This window comes from Marmota monax, unplaced genomic scaffold (assembly GCF_021218885.2).
Source record: "Marmota monax isolate L192 unplaced genomic scaffold, Marmota_monax_Labrador192_F-V1.1 WCK01_AAM20220418_F8-fsc00165, whole genome shotgun sequence".
NCBI classification, from domain to species: Eukaryota; Metazoa; Chordata; class Mammalia; order Rodentia; family Sciuridae; genus Marmota; species Marmota monax.
The window spans coordinates 2,952,128-2,971,973 of NW_026693851.1; the positions used below are offsets into that span (position 1 = coordinate 2,952,128).

At 36.3% G+C, this 19,846-nt stretch overlaps 1 protein-coding gene across 12 annotated transcripts in view; it reads right to left on the reverse strand.

Annotated features, from left to right (window-relative positions):
- The window catches only part of Adam22 (ADAM metallopeptidase domain 22), a 222,258-nt gene that overhangs the window by 50,197 nt on the left and 152,215 nt on the right, over nucleotides 1-19,846 (reverse strand). For all 12 annotated transcript variants that reach the window (XM_046462449.2, XM_058585035.1, XM_046462443.2 and 9 more), the window contains exons 14-21: nucleotides 18,954-19,005; nucleotides 14,447-14,546; nucleotides 12,382-12,453; nucleotides 12,067-12,159; nucleotides 8,034-8,114; nucleotides 5,022-5,072; nucleotides 4,727-4,790; nucleotides 2,421-2,526 (exon numbers count right to left, since the gene is read on the reverse strand). In XM_046462449.2, the coding sequence (XP_046318405.1) occupies nucleotides 2,421-2,526; nucleotides 4,727-4,790; nucleotides 5,022-5,072; nucleotides 8,034-8,114; nucleotides 12,067-12,159; nucleotides 12,382-12,453; nucleotides 14,447-14,546; nucleotides 18,954-19,005 (619 nt within the window). The remainder of the gene's footprint in view (nucleotides 1-2,420; nucleotides 2,527-4,726; nucleotides 4,791-5,021; nucleotides 5,073-8,033; nucleotides 8,115-12,066; nucleotides 12,160-12,381; nucleotides 12,454-14,446; nucleotides 14,547-18,953; nucleotides 19,006-19,846) is intronic.

The window sequence follows — 19,846 nt, forward strand, 5'->3', positions numbered from 1 at the left end:
GTCTGCCCACCTTGCGGGCGCAGGTGGCGGCTTCGCTCCGCCCCCTCTCCAATTGGGGTCATGCGACCACCAGGCCAGCGAGCCGCTGGGCCTGCTCCGGGCACGGGCGGCAGCCCGGCTCCTCCCCTCTGGCTCGACGACAAATCGAGAGAGACTCGGGTGTCTGTGCCTCACCCTCCCTACCAGGAAACCAACTGTTTCTGTTGCCGCTGGTATTGATGAAGTTCTCTCCTCCACCGCTTTCTGATGACATCAGATCTCTGCCATGTTGGTATCCTATGCGAATGGCAGCATTTCGTTCCCTTTGCTGGGTAACCAAAGCAACGGGTGATTCCTGACCGGCCCTCAGCAGGACCCGGACCGAGAAGCAGTTTCCGCGGGCTCCTTAGCCCTGGGCCAGGGCAGCTCCGGGAGCCGGAACTCGGCCGCTCCGTGCTCGGTGTATGCTCTGATAAGAGCAGGCTCCAAGAAGCACTCAGGCACTGAGCCTGAGTAATCTGTCTGCAAGCCGCAGGCGAATGGCAGCCTGAAATTACCTGTTCTATGGCTGAATGAGCTGCGGTCAGTCGAAAACAGGGATGGTGATGTCAGCTCTCCAAGATGGTGTCCGCTGGCCTCCTCTGTGGTGTGACTGGTGTGGAGAACCGAAATGGACCGCTTCCTTCCCCCGTCTCGAACCCAGAATTCAGCACTGAGTACGGTGCTTGCACGGCTGGCAGAAACTGCAGCGCTGTATCCCTGCGCCGCAATCTCCTCATTTCCCAGCGCGCGCTGCAGACTCTAGCCGTGGGGCGATTTGCTGAATAAGCAGTGTTACCCTCCATGCGACAAATCTCTCGCATTTGAGTCCCCGTAGCCGATCCTCGTGTGATGGAAATCCTTCCTCCAGGTTCCGGAGCACCCCACTATTGCTGGAAATTCCTAACAAGATAGCCTTTAGCCGTCCTGACTCGTCATACTCCCACACAGTGACTCGGCACACGGGGGCAATGCACTCCCCTCGCCGCCATCTTCTTCCTCCCCCCTCATTATGTTACTCTTGCTATCTTAAATAGTTCTTTTCAACACAGAAGAGATAATCATTTGATATTTTGCTGAGTTTCATTTATAAGTATTAACTTTTCTGAGTAATTTAAAATATATAAGGAAAATTGGATGTAATCTTTATTCTTAAGGAAATCATACACTGGATGAGAAGTTAAGTCACATACATAACCAACTATAAAACATGGAAATGGGAAAAAAGGCCATAAGAATAGCACAGAGGCCTGACAAAGTTCAGAGGACAAGAGGGAGATGATTTATTTCTAGGGGAAAAATTTAGGAAGAAAGTATTTTCCAACTGGGCTTTGAGGATGGATGAACTTTTTATTGGTGATGGTATGGGTGTACACACTGCTTCTGAGGAGCTGAGTGTGATGGTGCACACCTGTAATCTCTGTGAGGCAGGAGGATTTGCAAGTTTAAGGACAGCCTATGCAACTTAATAAGACCCTATCTCAAAACAAAAATAAATTAAATTAAAAGAAAAAGAAAAAAAGACTGTTTCTGAGGAATTGGTAGCAGAAACACAGGTATGAAGGTAGAATAATGTAATGTATCTATTGCAAACAGTAAGGTTTTCTAGATTTTGAAGGAGTAAAACAGACCAAAAAAAATGTAGATTGGGGCAAAAAATGGAGGAGATAGCACTCCAAACTAAGGTTCCATTGTATTCATTAATTAAGATGGCATAACATTCAGCAAAATGGTTAAGAGAGTTCTCAAATAAAACTGCCTGAATTCTAATTCTGTTCCTACTACATCCTGCCTACATGACCTTGGGCAACTTAATTGACTGTCTCAGTTTCCTCATCCATAAAATAAGAGAACTGCCACAAAGATTAAGTGCCATAGTTTATGCAAAGCATGCTTAGCACACTATGTGTGCTCAGTAAATGTTGGGTCCTATTCTTGGTACTTATTAACTATGTGGAACTAGTAAAATTGGAACAAAAAAATTGACATAATCAAAAATATTCCAAAAAAGATTATTCTGACAGAACTATGCAAGACACTGCTGGCATAGAAACTATTAGAAAATTTTGAAAGAGGAAAGATCATGAACTAGCTAATTGCTGAACAGCATTTTGTATTTATTCTGGCAACTTTAATTGTTGCTGCTTGTGAGATGCTGGGAGATGCCCTCCAAATGAGAAGGTTCTGCAGGAGCAGCAAGAATGACCTTAGCCTTGGGAGAGAGGTCAGGGTACATGCCAAGATGTGGGAGCCCTCAGGATACAGGAACCCTGGGAAGAGTTGAAGGGAGTAAGCAAGAGCATTCTTTGTGGGATGAAGAAACCTGGAACATCCTGGTCCCTCAAAAACATATGCTCAAAATTGACTGAGGGGTGAACTCTGGGCTAATGTGTCCACCTCACCTTTTGTTGCACTGTATCCATGTGTCTTTGTCTTTCCCACAGTTTCCCTTCTCAGTCCCCTCGATGTTCAGTTTCTCATAGCAGTATTTGTCTGATGCTGTCACCTCTGAAGCAGAACAGAATTTTCTATCAGTGAGGGAGGCAACATATGAGCTGTTCAAAATGTTTGCAGTGAAGGAAAACTGAAAGTTAAAGACTCTTCAGTGTTGTCACACTATAATCAAAAACTGTACCCATGGCCTACAAGACTTCTCCTATATCAGACATCCTTGGTTCAGGTGCATTTTTCATGAATGCTCATTTGAAATTTGGGAAACAAATATACTTAGATATCTAATGGGATTTAGGCTTAAGACTACAAGAACACTCTTTAGGATATGGCTAATAATTACAGGACAACGCTACCAAATGTTTGCTTGAATAAATTCTTGATGCTGTAATCTCCTTGCCAAATATAATGCATGAATTCTCACTCAGAAAACTGTTCATCAAAAAGTCAATTTTACTAAAATTGACTATAATTAGATTCAAGAAACAGCAGTCCAATTTCTACTATGCTTACTCATTATTAACAGCCATCAGGGAAAAAAATCTCAGTTTATTGCTTTTAGGTGAGACTGAATTCATACAAAATCTGAGAGTCAAATATCATTTTAAAGTATGTCAGCATTTTTTGTCAAGTTTGTATCTTTTCTAAAACAAGGGTGAGTTGATGAAGTTATCTGAATTAGAGAAATATGACTTGAAAACTAATCAAAAGATAACTCATTGGTACAAGTTGAGCATCCATAATCCAAAAATCTAAAATCTAAAATGCTAAGCAAGTGGTCTAGCACTGGGCTACATCCCAAACTTCCCTAGATTCTGAATCTTTTTGAGTGCCAACATGATACAACAAGTGGAAAAGTTCACCCTGATCTCTGTCACAAGTCATAGTCAAAATACAAGTATATGTCATACACATACTATATAATACAACAAAGGCACATAGTAAATAAAATTACCTTCAGGTTATATGCAGAAGGGGCATATGAAACATAAATGAATTTTGTGTTTAGACGTGGGTCTCATTCCCTAGATATTTCACTATCTACATGCAAACATTACTAAACTGGAAAAACATTTAAAATCTGAAACACTTCTGGTAATAAGAATTTCAGATAAGGGATACTCAACTTTATATACTAAACAACAAATAATTATGTAGGTAGTTTCTTTTCCTACTTTTCATTGTCATCTACTATTTTTGCTGAAGTGGAGGAAACAAAGTGTATCTCTTTGCTTAAAGTATAAACTTGCATGACAAAATTTCTTCCCATCTCAGTGAATCAGTAACTCAAAAGAGCATACATTTCCCCTCTTAATAGGACTGTAGTGACTACCTATTACATCTAACAATGCTCATTATTTTTATAGCTTTTTTTTTTCCGGATGCAAATTACCTTCTGAAAGAGTTTACAACAAAAATTGCTTCCAAAAGTATGGGTCAGTAACACTTCTAGAAAAAGTATATATACAACATTAAATATAAATTTAATTACAGTATAACTTAAATAATATAAAAATATAATTGTTATATATTTTCCTCTGAAACTGACAAATGTTGAAGAGATTAATGATAAAACGTCTTTCTGATACATAAGAGCAACCTCAGCAGAAGGTCACCTGTAACTAGGAAAACCAGCTAGAGCTTAAGAAATATAATTAAGGAAGAAGAAGCAACTCTAGCCAAAATGTTTAGTGCTTTCATTTTAAAAATCACATCTGATAATACACCTGGTCCCTTGAAGCCAACTATATGTAAAAACAGACGAATAAGAGAATGTGAGAGGAAATACAACAACGGGTGTACTTTCCCCAAGGTTCTAAGTCAAGGATGGCCTATCCAGGATCCATGGCCATCCCATATGGTTATACAAGTTTTATTAGGGCACTCCACTGAGGAGCTGAAATCAAGGTCTGTTCTATTCTCCAAGCTGTGCGCCCTGGCATCTCTTCGCCTGCCTGGCAGCAAAAGCACCTTCTGTCTCTGTCTCTTCCACAGGCGCTGCCAGCTAGCCAGGAAGTGTGCAGTCATGTCTTCTCAAAGGAGGTGTCTTTCTCTAATTTCCAGAAACGTGCCCACGCTAACACCTGTCATAGCTTTGAATGTCCCCCAGTCATAAAGTAAAAAAAATTTGCTTCCAACCCACATGTCCCTATAAAGTCTTCCTGACATCCTACATTAAAAATGATCAACCCTTATAATTATTATGCACCAATAAAAATATTTTTGAAATAATTATCAAGCCACACTGATTACTTACTTTGTCCCCAGATATATTTGCATTGTCTATCCCTGGTTTTACATCTTCCTCCAAAGCAAATTCCCTAAAATGGAAAAGCAAATACCCATTAGCAATGCAATGTCTGTTTATGTCAGAAAACTGACAGAAAAGGAAATACGACTAGGAAAAACAGCAAATAGGTATTATAAAGCCCTTTTATCTTCAGAATTGATTATGAAACTTTTTAAATGATATTCCTATTTTGACAATATCTCAGTATTTCTTTCATGTTGGTGCCACATGAAAAATTTAGATAAAAGTGAAAATGGCCTACCTGAGTACCATCACATGAATATCCATCCATCTTATGAATATTAGGGGCACACTAGGAAAAGAGAACAAACTATGAACCAAACACAGAGCAAAATATCAGGCTGAGCTAATCAGTTTAGTGTTTGCATTTTAAAAATCACATTTGATAATACATTTGGTCCCTTGAAACATCTATATACAAAAATAGAAGAATAAGAGAATGCAAGAGAAAATACAACAACTGGTACACTTTCTCCTAAAAATGGGATTCTATGATAGGCAAATACAGTTGATTACATAGAAGCAAATAGAAATAACTGACTGCGGTAGGCTCAGTGAATGACATATTAAGAGATATGTTTCATACAGATCACTATTCCTCCGAGCAAGAAAAGAAAGAACATAAAGCAAAAAATAGCCCAACTTGTTTCCCCTCTTCTGCCATGAGAAGCAATGCGGACCCTTCGCTTCAGGCAATAACTTTCAACTAGAAGTCTGCTTCTAGAATTAATGCTAAAAAAGACATGGCTTATATATTATATTTAATACTTAAATTAATAAAAATAATATTAAATTATTTTACAATTAATTCATTATATTTTCTTGAAGCAACTAGAAAATTATAGAGCATTTTGTCAGGCTATAAACAAACAGTAATTTTAAAATGTATTACTACAATGATAGAAAAATGTCTAATTACATAGTAATTTGGGAAAAAATTGGAAAATGTGAAAAAAGGAGGAAAAAAAAGAGAGGTCCATCACATTTCACCATTCAAAATTGCTATTTTTTATATTTTAGTATAATTTATCTCTATCTTTTTCTATAAAAATTGATTTTTAAACATAAGATGGTCAAATTATAGATAATAATTTTTTAATTTTTTTTTAGTTGTAGATGGACACGATAGCTTTATTTATTTTTTGTGGTGCTGAAGATCAAACCCAGTGCCTCACAGGTGCCAGGCAGATGCTCTACCACTGAGCCATAATCCCAGCTCAAATTATAGATAATATTTTACATTTTGCTTCTTTGCTTTATTTTTGTCATATAAACTTCCTGTCAAAGTGAACTTTTTTATAGCTACCGTCTTTAATAAACATAATGCATTGCTTTAAGCTAACAATGTAATACAATGATCACTTATAGTTATATCCAATTAATTTTGACAGTTAAAACTAATGCAAAAGAGCATTTTTGTACAGACATCATTTTTAGACTTTTGATTCTTTTAAAATTTATGCTTTTTATTTAATCACAATGTTTATATATATATATGCCATGCTGATAATTATTTATTCATTGAGTCATCATCATCATTAAGTATTAACTTAGAAAACCCCACTGATTAGAAAGAATGGAACAATACTTTTATATAGAGATCTTTAATCTCTTTGTATGATTCCTTTAAAATAAATCATTTTTAATGGTTAATGTAAGTTTACCACTATGATATCTTCTTATCTGGAGAAAAAATAAATGTGGGCAGTCTTGACTCAACTATACATAAATTTCAGTTTCTCTGTTTTTGTCCCCCAATCAACCTCCCACACAACATGGTTTCAATTTCAGTTATCACACCATATTAATGTGAGTAATTGCATAAAACACAAACTTTGCTATTAGCTCTTCAGTCAGCTGGTCACTGTGCAAATAACAGATATCCATCATGACCAGTGACCCATCCTGTCTCTTCTTTTAAATCTCTATCAGTGATTGTCACTGACCATCTGCTTGTTCAATTCACAGACAGCAAAGTGTGTAGTTGTGCTGTCTCTTTGACTTAGTAATATCATGTGGCATTTGAAAAAATGGATCATCAAAAGAGGGAATTGGCCAACAAAGATGAAAATATAGCCAAGAAATGAAAGAAATGACACCAGAAGTGAAATTCAAATTGAATGTAAATGGAATTACAGAAAAAAAAAACCCCAGCTAACTGTGGGGATGACTATTGCTCAGGAGATTCTAGATATGCAGCCTGAGAAACCTAGTGAAGGAACTCACTGGCATAAATGAAGTGGGCACGACCTAACAGGTGAAGAAGTGACGCTGACAAGACACTCAATATGCATGGCTTCACATCCCTCAAGAGATATTTAATTATATTGAAAGCACAGAGGGTAAGACATTGAAAGCAGATTCAAACTTAGAAAGTTCTGAGTATGACAAGATACAGAATAATGCTTACTCTGTATCGTAAAATTCACAAGGAGCAGCAGCAGGCACAGTTCAAACTACACCTCATGAGTTTTGTATAAAGAAATATAATACTTTAATTCTCAATGTTTCTGTTTTAATTTACAGTATGCTATATAAACACCAGTTAATATTTTTCATTTCCCTGTGCATTTAACACTATCAGTAAGAGAGTTTTGCCAGAATCTTTTTAAAGATGACAGAACAACTGTATTTTCCATTAATCCTTACAACTGTGTTGCATGGTTTCAATTTGCATGGTCATTTTTACAGTTCAGCATAATTGTGCAAAGTGAGAACTGTTCATTTTTAAATCTGTGAACCTGCATCACAGATTGCAATTTCCCCAGCATGTCTATCTACAAATAAACACTATTAAATTCAAGGATAACTGTTAATGTTGGAGGTGATGTACTATATCAGAAATGTAAGAGATAAGAGAGAAAAAAGGGTCTCCTCTCAGAACCCAGTGCTCTAGGGATCTCTCTGCCTCAGCTGGCTCCTTTTTCAGTCAGCTGAAGAGAGGGCCTTTTGTTTTTTTCTTTCCTAGACAGATAAAAAGAAAATGCCATTCACTCCCTGCTTAATATAAAAAACAAAATACTTAAGGCAGCATATCGTCTTAGGTGAATTCAACATTAAAACAAGATTATGCTGACCATCTGCTCAAGATTTGATTACTAAAACTTAAATTTCTAAAAAATTAAAAAGAAAGTGAGAGGAGATATGAAAGAGACACGCATTTTGTCCATGTACATTTCTCCTAAGGGTCGAGTGCACTAAAGATACCCCTATTTTTTCCACTATGGTTTAGAGTAATTATTTTGCAGATTACCTGGCTTGAATTTCCTGAGCATGTTTCAGAAATATCACAATCGTTCACTGCTTCTCGGCACACAGTCCCCATAGGCTGAAACTAAAATGAACAAAAATCGATGTGAAAGACTAGAAGGAACAAAAGCTCTCACAGTATCATCTTTAAAAAGCAAAATGAAAAATGTTTGGATAGGAATACCTTTAGCTATTTTAAAATCATAGTGTGTGAAAATTGCAGTTATTGAACAAAATGCTTTTTTAATAGTTTTAAGTAACAGTTTCTTGTATATGAAGTAACTTCCACATTCATCACACGTAAGTCTCATAATATCTTGTTAAAATGCTAAAATTGGACAAGGCTTGATGGTATGTCTCCACAAGAATGCTTGGCTTGTCCAAGCTCTTGTAATCTTTCTTGCAAGGAGGTTTTAAGCTTTTTAGGCTTTATCCTTCTTTCTTATTCACACCTTTATCACATAACTTTTTATTTTTATTTTTTGGTCTCTCTTATCTGCCAAGATTGGAAAAGCTACATTTGGGGCTGAATCACAAAAGTTAGGTTTTCTGGCAAAGCCATATCCTCTCTTCCCTTCTTTTCCAGTGCCTCATTATGCAAAGATTTAAATCTTGGTTATTTACTTGTTCTTAATGTTCCTATTATTGGTGCCTATGGATCGGAATCTGGAGTTCAAGGGCTTGTTGGTTGGTTGGTTGTTGTTTTTTTGTTTGTTTGTTTGTTTTGGGTTTTTTTTTTTCAATCAGTGGAAATACTTCTTGGAAGTATGCATTTGAATAAATAAATGTTTAACCCCATTGGATTTACAAAGTGCAGGAATACTCATGGTAACAAAATTGAGCAGAAATAAATAAAGCTATACTTCTCCTTTCCTCTCCAATGCCTCTCTTTTCCCTCTCTAAAACACTGACATTTGGGGCTGGATTCTTCTGTGCTTTGCTCTTTGTTTGTACAAACAAACTTCTTATCAGGCTTCCCTGACTTCTGTGCAAACCACACTTTCTTCCCTCATTCAGAACCCTCCTGGCACTTGAGTCTCCTCTGCTTCTAGATCATGTGCAGCCCACCAGCTCCAATCAGGATTTTAAAAGATAGTTTTAGATGACTCAAACAAAATTTGTGCTCAATTCAACAAGGATTTACTAAGCACTTAAGATGTGCCAGGCACTGTTATCGTTGCTGGAGATTCAGTGGAATACAAAACACAAAAACTCTGCTCACAAAAACCCTGCATTTTAGTGGGGGTAAATGGGTCATAAAAATAAGGAAATGAGCAAAATAATTTAATTTTATATGTCTGATTCTCTTCTTTCTCAAAATTGGGGCAAGCCAATTAGAAAGCAGAAATATGTGCAGATGTGTGGTACAGTTTAGATGAGACTATAAACATTCAAGAATTTCCAAGAAACTTTAGAAAAAAAAGCACAGTAAAGGAAGATTTGCTCTAAGTGCTGGGATACAGCAGTAAATAAATCAACCAAAATTCCTGCTGTACTAGAGCTTACAATGGGAGGAGGGAAATAATAACCAAGTAAGCAAGACCTATCTTTCTGCAGAGGTCCACAAATTATGGCCTAAAGGCCAAATTGGCTGACTACCTAACCTTACAAATAAGTCTTACTGGAATACAGCCACACACATTATTTCTGCATTTTCAATGGCTGCTTTCAAAGGCAGAGCTGAGTAATTGTGATGCTTTATGAAAACCTATTTACTATATAGTCCTTGATAGGAACTGTTTGCCAACCCTCAGCTTACACATTATTTTATATAAGTTATATACATTATAATATACACACACACATATATATTATAATGTATAATATATGTGTATATATATGTGTATATATATATATATATATATATATATATATATATATATAGAGAGAGAGAGAGAGAGAGAGAGAGAAAAGATATATACAACTTCTCATCTTGATCCTCTCTTCCCCCTCCTCCATTTACTATCCTGCCTCTGGATCCCCAGGGTAGGGTGAAGGGAGTTTTGGGGTAGAGAAAGTGGCAAGAATGATTTCACTCGACTGGTATACTATATTGTAGTATAGTAATTAATTGTGTCATTATATTTTAGGTAGGTTATTATTCTATACTTGTTCCTTGTAATGAGTCTATCACAAAGAGCCTCATTCTGTATGCCAAAGGGGGAAAAAAGATACAATTACACGTATTTAACAGATGGGCAGACATTTATTTAATCAAAGATTAAAATAAATGATTCAGGATCCCTTGTTATAGCAGTTGGAGGAGCTGACAGAGCAAGCAATTGTGGTCGCCAAAATGAAAGAATGTCTGTTTCACATTTGGTTGAATCTTCCTTTTTTAGAGATTGCTTTCAGAGATCTCTGCCAGTGCCGTGCTTGTCTTAAAAAGCTGCCAGAAGACACAGCAGTGCCGTGGGAACAACAGAAACTGCTGCCAGCAGATGTGGGATGGAAGGGCTGCCAGCAGATCTGGATGTGATTGCTTATCCCTTCCTTACGAGCTGAGTGGGCCCCTGCAGGTGACTTAACTTCCTTGGAACTTGGATTGCTCGATTATAAAGATCAGGATAATAATGCCTATCCCCAAAGTGTGCTTGTGTGCATTCTCTAAGACACTAGTCTCAACCAGGGGTGATTATGTCCCCAAGGGTATATTTGGCAATGTCTGGAGACATTCTTAGTTGTCATTCTTGGGAAGATTGCTTCTCACATCTAATGGGTAGAACCTCAGGATGCTGCTAAACATCCTGCAATGCACAAGACACACTCTCACAACAAAGATTTATCCAGCCAAGGATGTCAATGATACCAGAGTAGAGAAATTCAGATGTAGGGTGATAATAAATTCAAAGTACTTAACACAATCTCTGGCACACAGTGGAGACTTACTGTGATAGCTTTATATCTCACCTTCCTTTAACTCATTAAAGATATTCAATCTGCAAATAATCACAAAGAGAGTGCTGTGCCTATTTATTTATTTGTTCAACAAATATTTATTAAGAACCTATAACAACAATGGTGTAAATGCTTGGCTCTGCTCCAAAAATGTACAAACTGGAGACAGATATTAAACCTCAGACATAATACAGAATATTATATCAGATATCATATGAGATAAGAAAAAATAATTTCATTTCTTTGGGAAAAGCAAGCCCCAAATTGTGGGTCTTGATGTAAAGAATTAAATACTTAGAGACAGGGATGAGGATGATATTGGGAAGACGAACTCAGACAAAGTGTATAAAAATGCATTCTCAATTTCCATGTACAATAAACTACGTAAGGTATTATCATGCCTGAAGTATTCCTTTCACTCCCTCAACAGCTAATGCAAGAGATATAGCTGGGCACAGTAATGCACATCTATAATCCCAGCTATTCAGGAGGATAAGGCAGGCAGATCATGAGTTAGAAGACAGCCTAGGCAACTTAGGGAATTCCTGTCTCAAAATAAAAAACAAAAAGGGTACAGCACCACTGGGTTTAATCCTCAGTGCTCCCCATAAAAACATGAGGAGGAGGAGGAAGAAGAACAGGAAAAGGAAGAAGACAAAGGAGAGGAGGAAGAGGAAAAGAAGTAGGAGTGGAGACGGAAGAAAATAAGAGGAGGGAGGAAGAGTGGGAAAAGGAGGAGGAGGAGGAGGAAAGATATATCTGAGTGAGAAGAAAAGGAGGATCTCTTGAATGCCTACTTGGCTTTCCAAAGAAATGTAGGCATATTCAAAGATAAGTAACACCTAGTTTCATTTACTGTCCCTGCTCCTCAGGGAGGTTGTAGAGAGAACAGCCTTGGGATGAGCATGTTCAGCAAGAACCCTGACTTACTTGGTGTCAGACCTTGGGAAAACTACCATTAGAAGGGAAAGATGTTTACTACACCTCACAAGATTCTATGAGGGTCCTGTAAGCATCTGGCATTTAGTCATTAACTATGTGTTAGATAGTGTGATTATTAGGTACGATTTACCCAGCCTTAGCAATTAATCACATGTGTCCTTCCTTCTGTCCATTCGTCATTAAGCAGCATTCATTACCTTGCACTTTTTACAACAGAGACCATCACTGCATTGAGAGTCCTGAGTCAAGGTGCATTTCTTACAACACTCTGCTCCTTCAAGGACACATTCCTAAGGAACATAAACATTTGCCAAACATCAGAAAACAACATCATTTCCTAAAAAGTAGCAGCATATTTCCTAAAATAAATATAAAATCTCACAATAATCTCTCATCCACAAATACTATACAATTTCTAGGCATAATACTTGCTCTGTTAAGTCTCAATGTGTGTGGACCAGGAACAACCCTGAGTCACTTGCAAACCATCTTCAAAAGCACCAGAGACTTACTGTAGGGGTTCCACAGTCACACTCTTCTCCAGTTTCAATGAAGCCATTGCCACACTCAGGAGGGTCGAGCAGCTATGGAAGGAAAACAAAAAAAGGGAACTAAAACATAGAAAAGTCAACAGCAAAGACTTCGAGAGACCTGAGCACTACACCCACACCTCTGCATACCTGCCAGTCATCCCAAATATATATTTATTTAGCTAAACTAGAAAGCATGGTTTTTTACAACTTATAACTTTAGAAGTGTCTCCTCCTGTTTCCATTTCATATTTAATATGTGTATATACTTTACAAATATTTATATAACATACATACCAAGTAGCATCTGGTAAAAGTCACCAAAATAAAAGATGATCTAGTCATTGACTAAAACTAAGACTGACTGACCCCTGAAATTCCATTGCAGTCAGGAAGTAAGGGGTTTGGAGTCAGAACATCTGTCATATTGGCACATGGCTGGAGAATAGCTCAGTGGTAGCACATAATGCCTGGCACAAATCAGGCCCTGGGTTCAGTCCCCAGGATCAAAATAAAATGAAATAAAAGCTTGGAACAATTACTTAACATCTCAGAGACTTTACTATGTTAAACAGGAATAATAATATTTGTGGGGAGCTGCTATGAATGATTCACATCTTCCATCCTGGAGCAGAGATGCTTTGACCGTCACTACATCTTGTAGTGACCTGGACATTGCCCCGGTCCCAGAAGTTGAGGGCACCTCTTAAGAGGTAGGCAAGACACCCCATGGCCCCTTGGGTGGAATTACACTCACCTGTCCTTTGTAACCCTGCTCCTTCTGAACTTTTTTGGATAGAACTTTCTAAGAATAAGGTTCTCCCCAATAAAAGCCCATTTCCGTGTCACGCTCTCTCTGGCTAGCCTCTGGTGACTTTCTCTTGCTTTCCCATTTGGAGAGCCTGAAGCCGAGAGCGGAGAAGCTGTCCTGAAGCTTGCTTAAAGGTAAAGTGTGTGTCTATGGTTTATTTGGTGTCCCTGGAAATTCACAGGAACGACCTTAAGTTCAGCTGCCTACACGGGTTGGGGGCAGCAAATATTAACTGTTCATCAAATTAATCAGCTGTCCAAAAGTTTTCTGAAAATAAAATTTAATCATCTGAAAAGCCCTTTATTAATCATCTTTTTCTCCAAGTTACTTCATCAACAACAAGAAAAGTATCACAAAGTTAATATACCCACTGAACTATTCAATATAAAATATAGCTCCTACTATTAGTATATAGCTTTGCAGAGAAAAGCAATAATAATTTGCCTCAGATATTAAAGCAACTTTTGGACTATCTAGGAGTACGTTTTAGGTCAGTTTTATTTTTTAACTCTCTATCAATTTTATTACCTTTCAAATACAATTTATCCTATGGTGATAGGCAGTTGGTAAATAATGACTAATTACTATTAGCTAGGAACATAATATTCATTAAAAAGTTAACTAAAGTTGCCAGGCAAAGGGGCACCTGCCTGTAATCCCAGCAACTCAGAAGACGGAGGCAGGAGAATCACAAATTGAAGACCAGCCTTAACAACTTAGGGAAACCAGTCTCAAAATTTAAAAAGGGTTTGGGGATATTGTTTGGTGGTAAAGTGTTTTCCTAGCATGCACAAGGCCCTGGATTCAATCCCCAGTACTGAAGAGAAAAAGCAAAAAGGGCTGGGAATGTGGCTCAGTGGTAGAGTACCCCTCGATTCAATCCCATACCACAAAAAAGAAAAGGTTAATCAAGGTGTTCAGACTATAAAATGGAAGTGTACACACAACTGTCAACACACACACACACACACACACAAACTAACTAGAATAAAAACTCAAAGCAAGATAAAGAAAACATAAAAAAAAAAATGAACTCATTTCTGCTGTTATCAGAATAGGCCAAAATGCCCAATATTAAAGTTGATTTTGAAAATATAGACAGACATTTTAGCATATCTAGATACGTACATCTAGGCCAAATTGAAAAGCTCTCTTTTATACACCCAAGGGCTAAACTAATGTTGTGTATGAGCATGTAGAAAGATTAATCATTAACATCTCTGCTCACATTATTACCTTGGAAGGCTTGTTGAACAGGCAGGCGCCACCCCCACTGTTCAGGAAGTCATGATACTCTTCAATGTTACACTGGGTGAACTTTTTAGGAAGATAATAGCTGTGGGAGAGAAGAAAATCAATAATGGGATGCAATGTGAGTCTCCCTTGCTTGTTCATTAGTCTTAAAATTGAACATTGTTAAAATTATACATTATTCTTTCAAGATGAAAGAATAAATTCCTCTTAGGTACAACATTTTTATTCAACCTACAAGAATTTTTATTCAACCAGTATATTTCTAAATTCTTCATTCAGTCACTAATGGTGACAAGATAGTAATGGTTCATTACTTGTATATGCAATCAAAGGAAACACATATAGCAGCAACTATAATTTAAATAAGAGAGAGTTAGAAAAAAATATTTCATAGTCTTAAATACTAAATCTGGGCTGGAATCCAAACAACAGAGAACTCTACAAAATAATTGACCTATAACTTATAAATGTGTCAGGTCATAAAAGTCAAAGACTGAGGAACTACTGCAGACTGAAGGAAGCTAAAAAGACATAAAAATAAATGTGATGCCTCACTCTGAATCCTTTACTATAAAAGACACTATTGACATATAGGCCATTCTTGAATGAGGGCTAAGACTCAGATGATTTTACTGGCTAGGTTGTAGGAGGATGTTCTTGTCATAGGAAATGTACCCTTAGTATCTGAGGGTAAGAGGGCACAGATTGGCAATTTATGATTCAAGGAACCAAAAGGATCTTTGTTATTCATCTTGCAACTTTTTTCAAGTTTCAAATTGTTTTAAAAAATTCATGCCAGAATAAAAAGTAATAAAGGGCAAAGAGAAAAAAGAAACCTGGTCAGACACCTTCAAAATGAGCACAAATGCCCTTAGATCTAGTAATTCAGCTTTTCAGAAAATTTTTCTTAAGAAATAACTTGCTATGTACACTAGGATATATAAACACAGATATTTGTGGTAGCATATAACATAAAAATAACCCAAATATTTAATAGTAGGAGAGCAATTAGCTGAACTGTGATATGTGGATAAAATAGAATAACATGAAATGAATTAATAATCATAGTAATAAAAAATAGTTAGACTCGGAAAAATGCTGACTATATAATGTTAAGTTAAAAAAAGTGAATAAACATTATATGACCAACAGGAACAAGATTTTATAAAACAACAATAAAAATGAAAAAAGAAGAATATGAGTTAAAATACACTAGCATTTTAATATCAACATGGTTATCATTGGAGAAAAAATAAGAATTTTATTTTCTATATTTCTCTAAAACTGTTTTGCTTTGATCTTTATGAAAGTGAAAAACTAAGATAATAATGAATGGTTTTTATAAAGTCTTTCCTGCTAGCCCGCAAGGACAGTGTCCATTTATAACCATACCTCTGTCTAGCACAGTGGTTAATGTTTCATACATTATACTGGAATTTATAATGATTATTTAGGCTAAACTCATTTTTTTTAAGTATTTCATGCCAAATTCTCCAAATAAAGCTGTCTTGGGTATAAGTTATCTAACTATTCTGTTTCTGTCCATGCTTTTTTCCTAATAAGACACAGACTTCATTCTTAATTTTAAAAGTTTCTTTCATATATTATTCCTTTTCTTCAATGCCTGCCTCATTAAGTTCTTATCACCTTCCCTACTAATCCATCCAACACATCCTGCCACAGTTATCAAATGTAAACAGAGCTATCTCCAAGTTCATTTTTCATTCAATTGGTCAAAACTTGAGAAAGTTCTCTACTACTGAAGTAAAAAGTCCAACTTTTAGGACTCTTAGAAGTCAAAGTCTAGTTCTACCTCTGCCCTGACAGGATGCCTACAGCTGCCACAGCCCAGCCCATCCTCCTCCACCCCTCACAGTGGGGAGCTCAGTCATTACCCGATAACTGGGGAGTTAGAAAATCATTCCTTTACAGGGAAGCTCTTTATATAAGGATACTTGAAGTGTATAAATTGCTCTTACCCTTTATCTTTGACACATACAACTTCTCATAACTTTCACACACAGTTCTGTATTCTTAACTGTACGAAATAGACATTAATTCCTCTACCATTATAATATAACCCTTCATGCATCTGAAGGCAAATATGTCTTTCCCCTATCTCTGCCCTCAAACTTCTGTTTTACAAGGTTGTATATCTATTATATTCCACCATTATTAAAATTTTAGTTTTTATATCTTAAATAGAAACTGATGGTATTCATTTCAACCATGGTTTCCAATATTTAGCAATATAGAGGAACTTCAGACAGCAAAAATGGAAGGGATATACTCATGGGAACTATACATCCATAATTAGTAATGTTGGGTGACACTTGGCATAGATCAAATTTATAGAGTCATATCAGATAATATTTTTATATAAAGGATTTTTCTCTGGCTTACATCTACTTAATGTAGGAAGAATTTCAATTCAAAGAGCTATACATATCTGAAGGTAATGATTTGATTTTTTTTTGGTTGGGGGGTAGGGGGCTGTACCAGGGATTGCACCCAGGGGCACTTAACCACTGAGCTGCATTCCCAGCCCTTTTTTATATATATATATTTTTAGAGACAGGTCTCGCTGAGTTGCTGAGGCTGACTTAGAACTCATGATCCTCCTGCCTCAGTCTCCTGAGCTGCAGGGATTACAGGTATGTGCCCTGTGCCCAGCACCATTTGATTTGGCTTAGTACTGTGCAGATTGTCTATAAAAGTTTTAATAATTAACCAGAACAATCAAATAAAAGATATTAAATAGCTTTTAAAGAACAGGAATCTCCACCATAACATTCAGTAATTGTTGGAAAATTATAACTGTATCACTTCTTATTATTAAATAAAATGTCCAAAGAAAAATTAAAAAAATTTTAAATACATGTTTGCATACACATTCCCTCCATCATTTATTTGACTTGTCCTGATAATTCAAAATTCAAATTTAATCAATAAATATTTTTTAAAATCAAGTTTGTACAAAGGATTATGGTGTACGGAATGAACTATAAATTAGTATGAAATGTAATTCCTTAAAAATGTGTAACTAAATGGTGAGAGGAAGCAGAAGAATGGACAGCATTAAGTTATAATGCAGGCATTAAAATTATAATAAACTTCAGATAGTTAAAAATGTGGTTAGAAAGAGAAAAGGATGAAAGATGTTACAGAGAACATATTCAGGAAACCAAAAGAAGCTGGAAGTTCATGAACAATTATGACAAGCAAATTCTCATAAAGCTAAAAATCTTTGTAGGATATGGTTAGTAAGTCAGAAAAGCTGAAAACCTATGTCCAATTATGGTAAGCAAATGGATCAGAATAGTAGGAGAAAATAAGATTTGAAATGAGGATAAAGATTGCAGGCATCTAACTAGCGATAAGAAATATGAATTTTATTCTTCAGAAAATAGAGACTCACAAAAGTTCTGAACAAGAGAATGGCATTTAATGAACAATGGCATTTAATGAACAGCATGGATTAATCTCACAAACAAGTAAGTTGCAGAAAAATACACACAGCATGCCGCCTCTTACAAATTGTAAATGTGAAGCAAGGCTATGTTTTAACACATACACAGTAAATGTATAAAGAAGGAACTGCGGATAATTTGAACCAAATCCAAGATGGCTAGAGACTAATAAGGACGAACACAAGGGAACTTTCCCATGTAGGCAATTTAACTTTTCTTTAAATGGGTGATACATGGATTCACTGTTTATTCTCTATATCTTTTTAGTATGATGGAAGTAGGGTTCAAAAGAAGAGAGACAAAGCCTGAAACCCGCCTAATGTTTGTAATGTTATTTGTCTATTAATAGCACAAGAAGATCCAGAATTTAAGGTAGGGCATTAGAGACTAAACTGGAATAAAAGGAAGGGTTGTAAAATTTATTTAGAAAGAATAAAATACAAGAAATGATGACTGATTGTGAGCAAAAGAAGGAGAGTATAAAAATTAAATCTTTCTGAAAAGAGGCAACTGTACACTTCTCTTTCCACCTCCTCTTTAAGTGACGTCACACTGTGGAACCACCAGTACTGACCTGAAATCAGCCACAGTGGGATTGTGTGCACCATGGAACTCTGGGAAAGTGACAAATCCATTCCACTTTCTTGTTTTTGTTTTTGAGAGTGAACTTACCAACACACTACTACTTATAACCCATTAAACTGAAAATGGAGATAATAAAAGGAAAGGCAACTTCATTGAGAACAATGTTGTTTCTCATTACACTTCTAGCTTAGATTCAAGGCTAACAAATTTTCTGAGGTTTACTAATTTAATTCACATCAGTTATTTTCTTAAATAAGGGACTATTCTGTGATAACATCATCTAATAGAGCCATTAAAAATATTCACTTCTGATTTTTCTCATAAATTCCTGGGTAATAATCGGTGCAATAATTTATTTAATGTTGTATTCCTAAGAGGATAAGAGCACAGCAAGTAAAGGAAAAGTGAGTTATTTCTAAATAGAAGTGGCTCACCCAGTGTCTCCCATTATGCATCCAGACCATGTGTCCTCACATTTGCACTCACCTAAAAAAATAAATACACATGTTTTTATAAAGTAAATGCAGCTGCATTCAAGTAATTTTTATTTTTAAAACAAACATTGTTCTCACATTATTTTAAAATACTTTTTTTAAAAGTATGTCTGCTTTCTGGATGTTACACTTGAGGTTTTCTATGTAATGCATGACAACAAAAATACACTTTGACCCTATCAAGATTATAAAATTTTTACTTAAAAATTTTCTTATAGCTAAACAAATGACCATATTTTTTAACAAGTCACTTACAATGACTTAAATGAAATAAAATCAAGTACCAATGAGATAGTGAGAAACTTTGAGGAATCAAGATAGGATGCCAGTTTCACAGATAATTGAGAGAATTATTACCATTTCATGTCCTGTTTTTTTGTTTTTGTTTTGTTTGACTAGGGATTGAACCCAGGGGCACTTTACCCTAAGCTATACCCAGCCTTTTTCATGTTAAGACAGGGTCTGTCTGGTAAGTTGCTTAAGGCCTCACTAAGTTGTTGACACTAGCCTCGAACTTGTGATCCTCCTGCCTTAGCCTCCCAAGACACTGGGACTACAGGGATGCACCATCACATATAACTTCTTGCCCACTTTTAAAAGCTTCTGTGCATACTGGCTAAGCAGAAGTGCCTCAGAATCAGGAATTCCTGGGTTTAAAGCTTGGTTTTCCACTTACATATGTATAATCCTGGAGACATTATTCTTTTTTGAATAAATGATGCAATCATTTCCTCTGTGAAATAGGGGTAAAAATGGCATCTTGAAGGACTCTTTTGAGAACTGAGTATAGATGTACATAATATGGCTTTCAGTCATCTGGTAAATAATGAGTA